Here is a 12,491-nt window from a genome sequence, read left to right as displayed (position 1 = left end):
CAGTATAATTTATACTGATGGTTACTGCATATTGTTTAATGTTTACATAAAATAATTGAGACATAATTAAATATTTTTCCTTTTTTGTCACATACTTCCCCGATTTTTAGCACCTAAAAATCCGAGACCTAGTTATAGTTCTGATCTGAAGAAGTAGTAATAATAAGTTGCATTTGAAATACAGATGATCAACTTTCAGTGATTAAGCAGTAAATCGACTGGTTTCAAACAAGAGATTTGAATTTACTTTCAGATCGAAACAAGTTGTCCGTCTTCGGAGGAAGACTAATCTAAATCCACTTTAATCGACAGTGGAACTATTTTTTCTGTCAGAAGCTGCCGAACTCGTTGGAGGCGAGTGCGTGGATTTGGATGAGCAGGCACGCCGCTCCGGGTTCTGGTCTAGGAAAGAAGAAGGAGCGAGAAGCAGAATAGTAAAAAAGGAAAGCTAAATTGTTTGAGGCGAAAGTGTATCGAGCGCGAAACATGTATATAAGGAGGGACCCGCACGAAACTGGCATCAGCACTTCAGTTGCGCTCTCTTCACACACGCGCCGGCAACATGAAGCTCTGTGTGAGTATTCTAGTTCAAAACCAACGATATACATTTGATTGATAGAACGGATATAGTCTAAAAGACAGGATACGGTTACAAAATTGAAATAAATACGCATAACTGATATTCACTGATTTACATTCAAATGAATTAAAAATCATCTCATTTTAATCAATTTTCTTCAAGTAATTCACTGTCTAAGACAGGGCTGGGACCGGGAGCGAATCCAAACTCTAAACGGGGACGCTTAATATTCATCCGTGACGGCATCAACGCTGCGCGGTGTTCGGCGGGGATGAAAGGGGTTGAAGAGAAGTCATAAAGTTCCCGTGAGAGAGTAGAATTCGCTCTTGGTGCCCAGCCCTGGTCTAAGACAAGTAGATGAGCATTTAAGTTGGTACAATATTAATTTCAGATATATATTTGATAAATATTTAAATTTAAATTGTGTACTATCGCATTACAGATTCCACAATTGAATTAAGTCCATTATTACAGTTTAAAAATTCTAAAATTAACTTTAAGATAAATATATTATAGAATTAATTTTATATCGTCGCTGTTATTCAAAATTCTCGTAACTCCAGAAAACAACATTTTTCAGTAAGAACAAAAATATTGTAGGAACGTAAGCAAATACTTTCACTGAATATACCTACCGAAACCTCGCGCGACGATTTAACAAATTTTGTGTTGACAAAATTAAGAACCAAAAATCGTGTTTATTTAACATTAACTATAACTATACGAGATTTCATATTAACAGGTATGTTATCACTCCGATATACATGGTTTTTCTGTATTGTCATTCGTGGTAAGCTTATTGTTAATTCTTCTATAAGTTTTATAAATCGTTGAGGATCAATATTTTGCAACCGTTAAGCCCGGAACCTCAATTTCAACTGTCGTTAGATTTACGAGCTTTTGAAATAACAGCGACTATATTTATTTTGATATTAAATCTCATCATAGTGCCGTAATTCGCAAGGATACAAGAAAATTACTGGTCCGTATAGGAGTAAAAATCATTTCCTTATTTTGAAATATCGTCATCGTCTTCCTAACAAGTATTAGGCCCAGTGGCCTGTTACGGTCTCAAGCTAGAATTTTCAGTCCATCTCTTCTTCGGACGACCCAGAGATCTTTTGCCATGCGGGTGGTAATGAAATATAATAAACCAAAACTGTACTGTCAGCAAAATTAACTTAAAAATTTATAATATTTCGCATTGATTAATTATATCACATATACTATATTTTTTCTGACATAAGTGGCATGTTTTTTCAAATCGCGAGAGAAAGATTGAAGTTCTTTTTCGATGGCTTCACTAATATCAATGAGCGGAATTTGAAATTACAACACAATTTTAACTAAACGTAGCGTGAATCTAGAATACTATTGTTTCAATCGGTATAAATCAAGCAAGTCTATAACTGAGGAGAATTAAATGCACTTGAAATTCTATGATAGTCGTTTCTGATATTTTGCTGCCAATACATCGAACTTAAAAATAAAACGACTCACTGCACCATTTTCATAAGAGGTTAAGGACATTAAAATTTCAACTGAATCATCCTGATATTTAGGTTTGCAAATTTGGAAATTAATTCATAAATATATAATTAAATTAATTGAATAAAATTTCTTTATGTCATTAAAATTGATTAGAAATTATGAATTTTAAAGTCTGTACATGACTAGAGAATCAAGTAAGAAACAGCAATTTATTGGTGTAGAACATAGAATATAGTCATTTTTGTCACGTCAGAGTTACACAATTCGCTTAACTTGTATGTAGACCGTGAAGTTAAGAATCTGTACTTTAAGAAAAGTGAATTCAGATTTTTTTGTAGGGAATCAGAATCAAATGGGTGGTTCATGTCAGTTTTTTAATTTTTTTCTACAGAATTTTATCCAACTCAAAAGTAAAATATTTATAAAATTAGTCAATTCTGCGAAGAAAAGTGAATTCAGATTTTTTTGTAGGGAATCAGAATCAAATGGGTGGTTCATGTCAGTTTAAATTTTTTTTCTACAGAATTTTATCCAACTTTAGCTCAAAAATATTATTTTAATTTAAACAACACTTACCAAATACAGTAAAGTGTTCGTATACATACCAGTGAGGAGTAATGATTTCATTTGGAGGAGATAATATAGGGTAAAGGTTGGTAATATTGTGATAGTTCTTTCTGAGAATTTATTACAATTTTACTGAGTGAGAGAAGGACCGGTTTTGTGCAGAAACTTGTCCACGAACATTCCCTTAATATGTTGACGCAAAAAAACCTACCTTCCTCTCGCTCAGTAAAATTGTAACAAAATTTTCAAAAAGTACTATCACCACAATATTACTCGTATCGCAATATTACCAACCTTTACCCTAATCAATATTGCACTTTGACTGCATTTTATCTCCCAAAAAATAAAGTATTACATTCAGTTTCATAGGAAGCTGAATGGGCATCGGAACTGCCCTCTCAGGAAAGTCCCGGACTCTTTCAGTTCGTAGTCTATCGCTCAACCAAAAGAGCTGATATGACTCCACTTATTTATTAAACATTTTGAAAATAAACTAAAATAGGACCTTGACAGCCTTTCAATCGCTGTCAGTAAAATGGAAGTAACGGTAGATTAGGAAATAATTCTTGTGACACAATTTTTATGTAAGATTACCTCAGCTGTTACTGGTAACAGGGTTATGAAACTAATCTCTTAGCCTACAGCTTACATCACAAGGTGAAGGGTAAATGCACTGCCGATTCAAGTTTGCCTTTTGCTCTCTTTGTCACTAATATCTGAACCATGAAGACTAACATTTATGCTAAGTCATAATTGTGCACATATAATTTTACGAAGACGTGCAGATATACATTTTGAGTATAATATTAGAGACAACATTGTTTTTGTGAGCATTCTTGAAAAAATGCATTAAATTCTCTGACGTAGCCACATTTTTACTACATGAGAATACATTTTACCAAATGATGGGATGGAGGTCATTATTTAGTTGAAGTTCGGTTTCAAATCGTGTCTTTTCACTTTTAAGTGAATGGATAAGTAGGTGAAAGACTGCAGGCAGAAACAGGTTTCAACTTAATGTGTACATCGCCTGACAAGATAGCGCGTTCCGTTTTATTGACTTACTGGTACCGTTTTTCAGGCTGATCTCTCTTCAGTTTCATTTAATTTCAGGCATTCTGCACTATTTTTAATGGAATTAGTTTATTATAATGAATGATAAAATTATTGTAAATATAGTTTAAAAATATAACACTTCGTGCACAAGTTTTCTTTCTTAATTTCGTTCCATGACATGGATATTCAAGAATTGGTATAACATTTAGAAGTAGTCCACATAAAATTGACTTTCGCCTATAAATCTATTTCACTACTTCATCTGAAAGCCGCTACGGTGATCTAGTGGCTAGAGCACTGGACGTATTATCCTTTGTATCCGAGTTCCATCCCCGGTGTAAAAAGTTATGTTTTTTTAACGATGCTCGCAACTGCCGAAGTTATATCAGCGTTGCCGGTGTGCCGGAATTTTATTCCGCAGGAGTTCTTTTACATGCCAGTAAATCTACTGACATGAGCTTGTCGCATTTAAGCACACTTAAATGCCATCGACCTGGGCCGGGATCGAACCCGCAACCTCAAGCATAGAAGGCCAACTGCGCTACCCAGGCGGACTCCTCGTCGTATCCCCGATTTATAACTTGTGTTGGGAAAATCCGTGACACAGATAAAGGCCAGTTCACAATAAACCGGAAACGGAAACGACAACGAGAACGGAAATATTGTTAAAATGTATTTAAATGTGAGCATTCACAATTAACTATTGTGAATACTCGCATTTAAATACATTTATTTTAACATTATTTCCTTTCTCGTTCTCGTTGTCGTTTCCGTTCTCGGTTTATTGTGAACCAGCCTTTATACAGGGAGCTCCGGTTCCCCTCTGGCATCCCAACAAATCTCCATCATTATCTCATTTCATTGTGGGTGTAGCGTATATCAGCTTCTTATGACGCACGCTGGGAAACGAGTCTGGTTTAATATGGGTGAATGACGAGCAGTCAAGTACCCGCCAATAGTAAATAAATCATCTGCAAAGAGTACACCTCTTTATAATATCAATACATTATGAAATTAATTTATTTACATTGTATTACCTTAAATGGAATTACTAAATTTAATTACCAACTTTCGAAAAAAACACTTATACACAATACGAGTGTTTTTATTGTAAATTTATTCTTGGCTTGACGTTTCGAGGGCTGGGCCCGAGACGGAACATGTAAATTTTGTCATGCTTTGGCTCATTGTGCGCTCTGTATATTCGATGGTTGTCCAAGTTCGACAGGTGACCTTGGTGGCATCGATGATTCCGATGTTGACAGTTGGGTCATCATCCTGCCTCATTCCCTGAAAGAGCCAGGTTCCATTAGCACACGATTAGCCTGATAAGCTCCAGGAGAACAAAGCCCCAAACCTTTCCTCTATCACAATCAGAAACCTATTAATTATTGCAGATGATAGATGATATGAAGAAGAGGTGGAGAGTGTTGGTGGAGTGATAAAGGAAAACGGAAATACCCAGAGAAAAAAAACTCTCTGCAATGTTTGCTTTGTCCATCACAAATTCCAAAACGACCAGGCCGAGAATCGAACCCGGGCCGCCTAGATGGACTATCACTTGAGTCACAGACGCGATTTATACTTTTTCTTATTTATTACATAAATTCCGACAGTAATTTTATTACTGACAGAAAGAATAACTATCTTGTTTTTGTTTTAAGGGGTTAGATACAGCCTACAGCAGTAAAAGTTTTGGAAATATTCAACTTTTTTTTTTTCCTCCTTCACTGTATCTTGCACAATAATGAAAACTGGTGCGTGTAAAACACTGTCCTTCTGCTATATGGAAAAAAAAATATTCTTACGACTTAAAAAAAAATTAGATGTTTTTTTTTTTTTTTTTTTTTTTTTTTCAAAATTCAAAATGGTAGCAGTTCACTGTGCAGTGATGAAGCGTTTCCCTCAGAACTCATAAATTTGTTAATTTTTTCATGTTCTCTCTTCTTTATTTTATTGCTGAAACTCATGTTTACAATATTATGCTCTTTCAACTACATTCCTTAATAAATAATACTTTTTTATTTTGTGTTTGAAGAAAATACTGATATTTGACCATTTTTTTAAATGAATTTATTTTTGTCAGACAATCTATAAAAGACAGAGAAGTGATCTTGCATCATATTGTAGATATGACAGGCATAAATACACACAAAAAAATTTTATCACAAAATTGTTGGATAGTTTTTGAGTTATATGGGAAACGCTTCATCACTGCACAGTGAACTGAATTTTGAAAAAAAAAAAAAAAATGTAAATAATTTTTTTAAATCGTAAAAATATATTTTTCATATAGCAGAAGGACACTGTTTTACACATAATAATTTTCATTATTGTACAAGATAGAGTAATGGAGGAAAAACGTGTTGAATATTTCCAAAATTTTACTGCTATAAGCTGTACCTAACCCCCTAAATTTCCTCATACCACACTCCGCGCTCATAACTACAAGCAACTGTCAACAACATACCTACTCTGTGATGTTGGAAATTCCACTCTTTGACTAACATGTAACTGTTAATTAACTATACCTTAGTGGAACGAGGTTTACGGGTTTTTACATCATGCCACGTTTCGGATCTACGCATCATTTCTCCTTTAAAGCCGACACAATAATTCCGAAATGTTGGGTGTTTATAGGCCTACATTTATGGCAAGAAATAAAAATCTCACATTACACTGAACACTGTAGAGATCTTAGATTATGCTTTCTCTTGCTACAAACCTCGTACTACGATTTATAACACTTAACAACAAATTTAAACTTTGTTTCTGTCCTTTAGATGAAACTATGTAATTTTAACTAAATGAGAGGTACTGAGTTCATTTCTGAAAACTAAAATTTTCTAGCACATACCATTTTTATGGAACACGCACTTCACTTATTTACACAAATTTGTTATATTAGCACATAAAGCAACCTTTTTTTGGCCAAAATTCAGAAATTAAAATGTCTTTTTTGATCTTTTACGTTTGTAGACGGCTTCTGCAATCTCTCTAATGAGTGACCAGCAATATTCAGCTTGCATACTTGCATTCCACCTTCCTCTGAAGCGCTTTTCGAAAGTAGATATTTCTTGATGAAACCTCTCCCCGTGTTCATCGCTTACAGTACCAAGGGTTTTGGACAGAAATCCAGGTGGCTGTCAAAAAAGTGTATTTTCAGTGACATGTTGCATTCCATAAGGTTAAATTAGTGCAACATTTCACTAACATTAAATAACTTTTTATTTTGGAGAAATAGTACCTGCTGGATGAAAACTAACTGCAGATTCGTTTTTGTGACCACAAAATATATCGAATACATATATTTTTTTATATAAAAAGGACAAATTTCATGTTATGCAGCGTAATTGAAAAAAATTGGATGAGTTGTGTATATCAAACGAATAATAATGATTAACGCGGTCTCTTACTAAATAATGACAGCTTACGATTTGAGTATCACAGACGATGAATTGTCGCGACTTTTGTTTCAGGTCCTAACACTCCTGGCGCTAGTCGCCTCTTCTTCAGCACAAGAACTAGAAGAGGACAGCAAGACGGTCGTGAAGAGGGGCGTATTTGGTGAGCACCATGAACACCACTTCGAACATCACCACCTGCCAGAACACCACGAACACGAGACCAAGCATGAAGATCACGTGAAAGCTACAATCATCACGAAGGAAATCAAATACCCAGTCCCTCATCCTTACCCAGTCACCGTGGAGAAGAAGGTGCCCTACACCGTGAAGGTCCCAGTTGAGGTCGAAGTCAAGAAGCCCTACCCTGTCGAGGTTCCCAAGCCCTACCCCGTGTACGTCGAGAAGAAGGTCCCTTACACAGTAGAGAAGAAAGTCCCATACCCAGTAAAGGTGGAAGTTAAGGTACCCGTCCCAGTTCCTCACCATGTCCATGTACCTAAGCCATACCCCGTCCCTGTCCACGTCCCTAAGCCCTACCCCGTCAAGGTCCCCGTCTACGTCGAGAAGAAGGTCCCAATCTACATCAAGGAGCACCATCACGAACACCATGAGCACCACGAAGAAGGCCACCACCATTTCTGAGCCTCAGAAAACCTTCTGATAGGTAATTCGGGGCTGGATTAGGGACTATAGTCTTCAATGTTCTCAAGACAAACTCTGAGTACAAATCAGCCGTGGAGGTTGTACCATGGGTGCAGGAGTAAGTAGGGCTTCATTTCTCACGACTGAATCTTTGGACCAGAAAGCTAGTCATCGCAGAGGACCGTCTTGCCGCTCTTGTCTACAGTTCACAAGCGAACCGTCCTAGATTGAGTCCAGTCCGGATGTGTCAAAGCTACTTACTCTTCACCATTTTTTTACGTTTTTTTTACTGCGTTTCTTACTTTGAATACAGTTTTGCATGTTTTTTTTTTTTGTTATTCTTCCCATGTTACTGTTTATTTTTTGTAATTCTGTGCAATAAAGATATTATCTGTAAAAATACCTTTTTGTGATGCTAATCCTTCCTCTAGATCACGTAGTCAGGATCTAATTATTGAAACAGTGACATAAATTGAGCAGTGAAAGTTTTATGGCATCAAGTCACAGATGCCCTGGGCTACAGCAACTTCAGAGGAAATGTGACTTTATTTTAGAACTTTCACTGAGTTTTATTACGGTCATATATGTGCCAATTTGAAGGTTTCATGGCTAGGAAATTAGTATGATCATTAAAATGTATTTTTAAGGAACATGAAAGAGGACAACTTTCCAGCGAAAGCATAACTAATCAACTTTTTATTATGTTAAAATATTTTGAGCGTTTCATGACCTAATATGCGACGCTAAGATTTGTCATGAGAGAGGTAAAAAGAAAAAAAATCTTATATAGTACAGATTTCTTTTTCCTCTCATTTTTTTTCTCTATATCGGCGGCCGGGTTTTTCTTTCCTCTATATCGGCGGCCGGATAGCTCAGTTGGTAGAGCAGCTGGCTACGAACTGGAAGGTCCGGGGTTCGATCTCAGGTGGTAACAGGATTTTTTCTCGTTGCCAAACTTTCAGAACGGCCCCGAGGTTCACTCAGCCTCCTATAAAATTGAGTACCGGGTCTTTCCCGGGGGTAAAAGGCGGTCAGAGCGTGGTGCCGACCACACCACCTCATTCTAGTGCCGAGGTCATGAAAAGCATGGGGCTCTTCCTTCATGTCCCCCAAGTGCCTTCATGGCATGTGACGGGGATACCTTTACCTTTACCTTTTACCATTATTTTCTCTATATCTTTCTTATGTTCATTACCTTTTTTCTTTCTTTCATTCTCTCTTCTTTTCGTATATTTTCCTTTCTCAACTTGTTTCTTCCTCTTTTCTTTTATTTAACTTATACATCCCTTTTCTTTATATTTTCTGTCTCTCGATAAATAATGATTTCTCTCGATAAAACTCCATAGTTTTGTTACCGAGTGAGACGGCATGGATAAAAGCACTAACTAAAGAGATGATTCTATTCCATAGACATGAAGTGTAGAAATAAATTAAGGACAGTATACATTTTTTCCTATCATTTGTAAGAATCAACAATAAATTAAATAATCATTAAGATCAAACATAATTAAACCACGCAAAAACTTGCATATAAAATAATTTAAAAGCAAATAAATAACCAAGAATAAAACCTATTAAATAAATTACAAAACAAAAATTGGACCTAATGAAAAACTAAAGATAATATACAAAAAAAAGTAAAAGCCAAATTTCTCCATACATTTTAACCTAATTTAGCACAGCAGGTAGTCCAAACGGATTTCGGTAACATTGGTCTCAATCTTTCCAACCCCCAGATCGATGTAATATAAATGAAATTCATACCAAACAAAAGCGAAGGTGATCAATTTTTCCTAGAAGTACTTCCGTTTTTCCATGCAATTTTTCAACCATTTTGACGCTGTAAAATGTCTGTGATATTGATGTTCAAGGCAGGCGCAACAATGAACTCAAAATTCTAAAGTTATTACCACGTAAATACGTATCTATCTACAATAAAATAAATAAAAATACCGTGTTTTCGGAGAAACTAAGTGCAAACTTTTGTGGTAGGGTAATTACACGTTTTGAGAGCTTTCTTGGCAATGCTGCAAGGAAACTCAGGCAGGTTTAAAACACGTCGGAGGTCCAGCGCCCCGCCCGTCTATCATGACCGTGAAAGTTTCGGTCCTCCGAATATGGGCTCAGTTTCACTTCGAGATAAGCTCGCTTTTAGCTAAACGCGCGTTTAGCTGCTAGAAAGTTACGCCTCGAGTCCCTGCTTTCGGCTTTCTTCTTTCAGAATACTGTCCAGTGCGTTAACTTGCCTTCCGTAGAAATCAAGGCGGAATTTTTATTCGATCGTTAAGTGAGTTCATAAAATACAGTATTAAATTCAACTCTTGTCCCTCCGTCAGTTCGAAACAACATATAGCCTACTTTTAACTATGGTTATTAAAAGCCATTTTATTACTCTTACTGCTTAGAAGTAGGTTGCCAATTTCCCCGTACTTTATTCTGTGGCCGGGAGGAAAAACTTCTTAAGTCAATTTTTTGTGAAAATGAGATTTTTATATATTCTGAAAGCGGAAACAGTTTTCTACAATCTGGCAAAACGGTCAAGTCAAATAAGATTCCTGACTGGATTTATAAAGCGTTACCAAATGTGCTAAGTACTTTTTGAATCGAGCACACACAGAATAAAAGACTTAAGAATATTTAATACTTTATTCCTTACAAACATCACATGTTTACTTTCCATGCTTCTCTATTAAAAAGGTCTAACTTGTATTTTAGCTATTTTGTCACAAACTGATGCCCTTTCCTTTTAAAACTTTAAGCAGCAGGTAAACGGTATTAGGCCTATATTGTTTAAGACCTATTTTGCACTTCTAATAATTTATATTTCTTATTTATTTTGACATGAAAAAGGTCTTATGTTTAAATAGTCCCTTCTCCTCAGTTTGGGTTGTAATCTTAAAAGGGCTTAAGTGCGGCTATTTTTGGAAATAATCAAGAAAATGTTTAAATGAGCAACATTACCTATTTTAGAAGAAATATAAACAAACGGTCTGCAGGAAAACCCTCTTAATTAAAAGAACTCTATAATTCACACCAATTTCAATCTTTCTACTGCTCTCCTGAAAAGTATAAAATTTTTACTTAAGACCTTTCCCCTCCCGTCCACAGACTTGTTACTTATACCTATTCAGTAAGCTCAAAAACAGTACTGAAAACTGCTGTTTTGTAACCAGTAATCTATAAACTGCAATTACTTAAAGGCCTTTAAGAAACTACAATATGAATATATCTCTTAAATTAAAATTAAATCTGTGTTGTGACAGCCAATAAAGGGCCAAAACCGACCGCCTGGTTGCTCGCCTCACGTTCACATGCTTCAGTAGAGATGAACGATCATCCAACCAGAACGGAAATATCATGTGGTTAGCATGATGATTCCCGTAACTGTTATAACTTGTTTTAGTAACCGAATTTCACTATGCATCATAACTCCCCAAATGCATCGCGATGTTGGGTGGGGACCGGTATCATACAATTACAGAAATTTCATGAGAAAATTTCTTCTCCATAAGTATTCGAATCGTACTCCGTAAAGCGAGTCCTAGGCATGTTGTCTTTTACATTTGATTTTAAATGTCATGATCGTTCCTCTCGACGGAAGTTTTCTTCTCTAGATGACCTATTAAGTCTATCTATGCTTTTGGTCTAGTGATGTTTGAGTGATGCCTTATTGGTGTCACTTAAGAGGTTCAAACCTGTCTTCGGACAGTTGTCTAAATAGCAAGAATGATGTTATCCTAGTTTTCTTACGTCTCTTTTCCAATGATACTCATACAAGTTCTTTTGTTAAGTTATTTACATGTCTTTTGTCTTCAACAAATTTAGCGGCCCTATACGAATTTTTTTCTAAAGTATTTATCTGATTTGTTCAATAGGGATTCCAACATTTTTGTAGTTCCGAATTTCTTTAACGGTCGCACTGACGTTTAGTGTGCTATTTCCTTCGATTTGGAGCTAGCTTTCTTCATGATTCTCATAATAAACTGAAGTGCCCTCCATACTTTCCACGTAATATTATCAGTCTGTTTTTCAGAAGAAAGTTCGAAGTTTAAATGAATCCCTAAGCATTTACAACATTATTCCTGCGGAATTATAACACCATTGAGTTCATTGTTAAGTCTGATTTCCTCTCGAGTTTTAAAAAACATGTTATAGATTTACTTTCAGAACCTTTTACCTTCATACTGTGTAGTAAGGCCATATTATAAATTCAATTTAGATCGATTTGAATAACATCTACTGTACAGTATCTAAATAGTCTCTAAAAACATATAAATATCAGTCTCTGGAGTAGCTAAGGTTATTAATAATAATAATAATAATAATAATAATAATAATAATAATAATAAACTGAACTCGTGATTCTAGCCTGTTGTTGTTCGTGTTGGACTGATTGCGTTTATCCACAAGATTTTTCCTGACTATAATTCGAATGTTAGGTAATCTTATACTAAATCCATTTTTCTATCTCGACAATATATTTTCTTGGTAATCACCTAATTCCACCGATACTAGAAACTTTGTAGTTGATATAGCGTCTACATGAAGTCGAAAACCTTGACAATGTGCCACAACAGTTCAATGAATGTTTTTGTATTACATTACGTTTCTTGATCTTGCTCCTAGATGGCTCCCGGCTATTTCCTGACAAATTTGTCGAGACTCGATTAGAAACCGGTATTCGCAGGAGAAAGCATAACAAAAAACAAATGAAAGCAAAAATGCTAAATGAATCACAAGTTTCTTTT

General features: G+C 35.6%; 1 protein-coding gene across 1 annotated transcript; it reads left to right on the top strand.

Annotated features, from left to right (window-relative positions):
- Nucleotides 1-253: 253 nt before the first annotated feature.
- LOC138697892 (mantle protein-like) lies at nucleotides 254-8,143 on the top strand. Its single transcript, XM_069823477.1, has 2 exons — nucleotides 254-574; nucleotides 7,174-8,143. The coding sequence occupies exons 1-2, from the start codon at nucleotides 563-565 to the stop codon at nucleotides 7,741-7,743; spliced, it is 582 nt and encodes a 193-aa protein (XP_069679578.1). The 5' UTR covers nucleotides 254-562; the 3' UTR covers nucleotides 7,744-8,143.
- The last annotated feature ends 4,348 nt before the right edge of the window (nucleotides 8,144-12,491 follow it).

The sequence above is a fragment of the Periplaneta americana genome, chromosome 4, assembly GCF_040183065.1.
Source record: "Periplaneta americana isolate PAMFEO1 chromosome 4, P.americana_PAMFEO1_priV1, whole genome shotgun sequence".
Classification (NCBI taxonomy): domain Eukaryota; kingdom Metazoa; phylum Arthropoda; class Insecta; order Blattodea; family Blattidae; genus Periplaneta; species Periplaneta americana.
The sequence above is the reverse complement of the archived record's forward strand: the minus strand, read 5'-3'. Positions and strand labels throughout refer to the sequence as shown.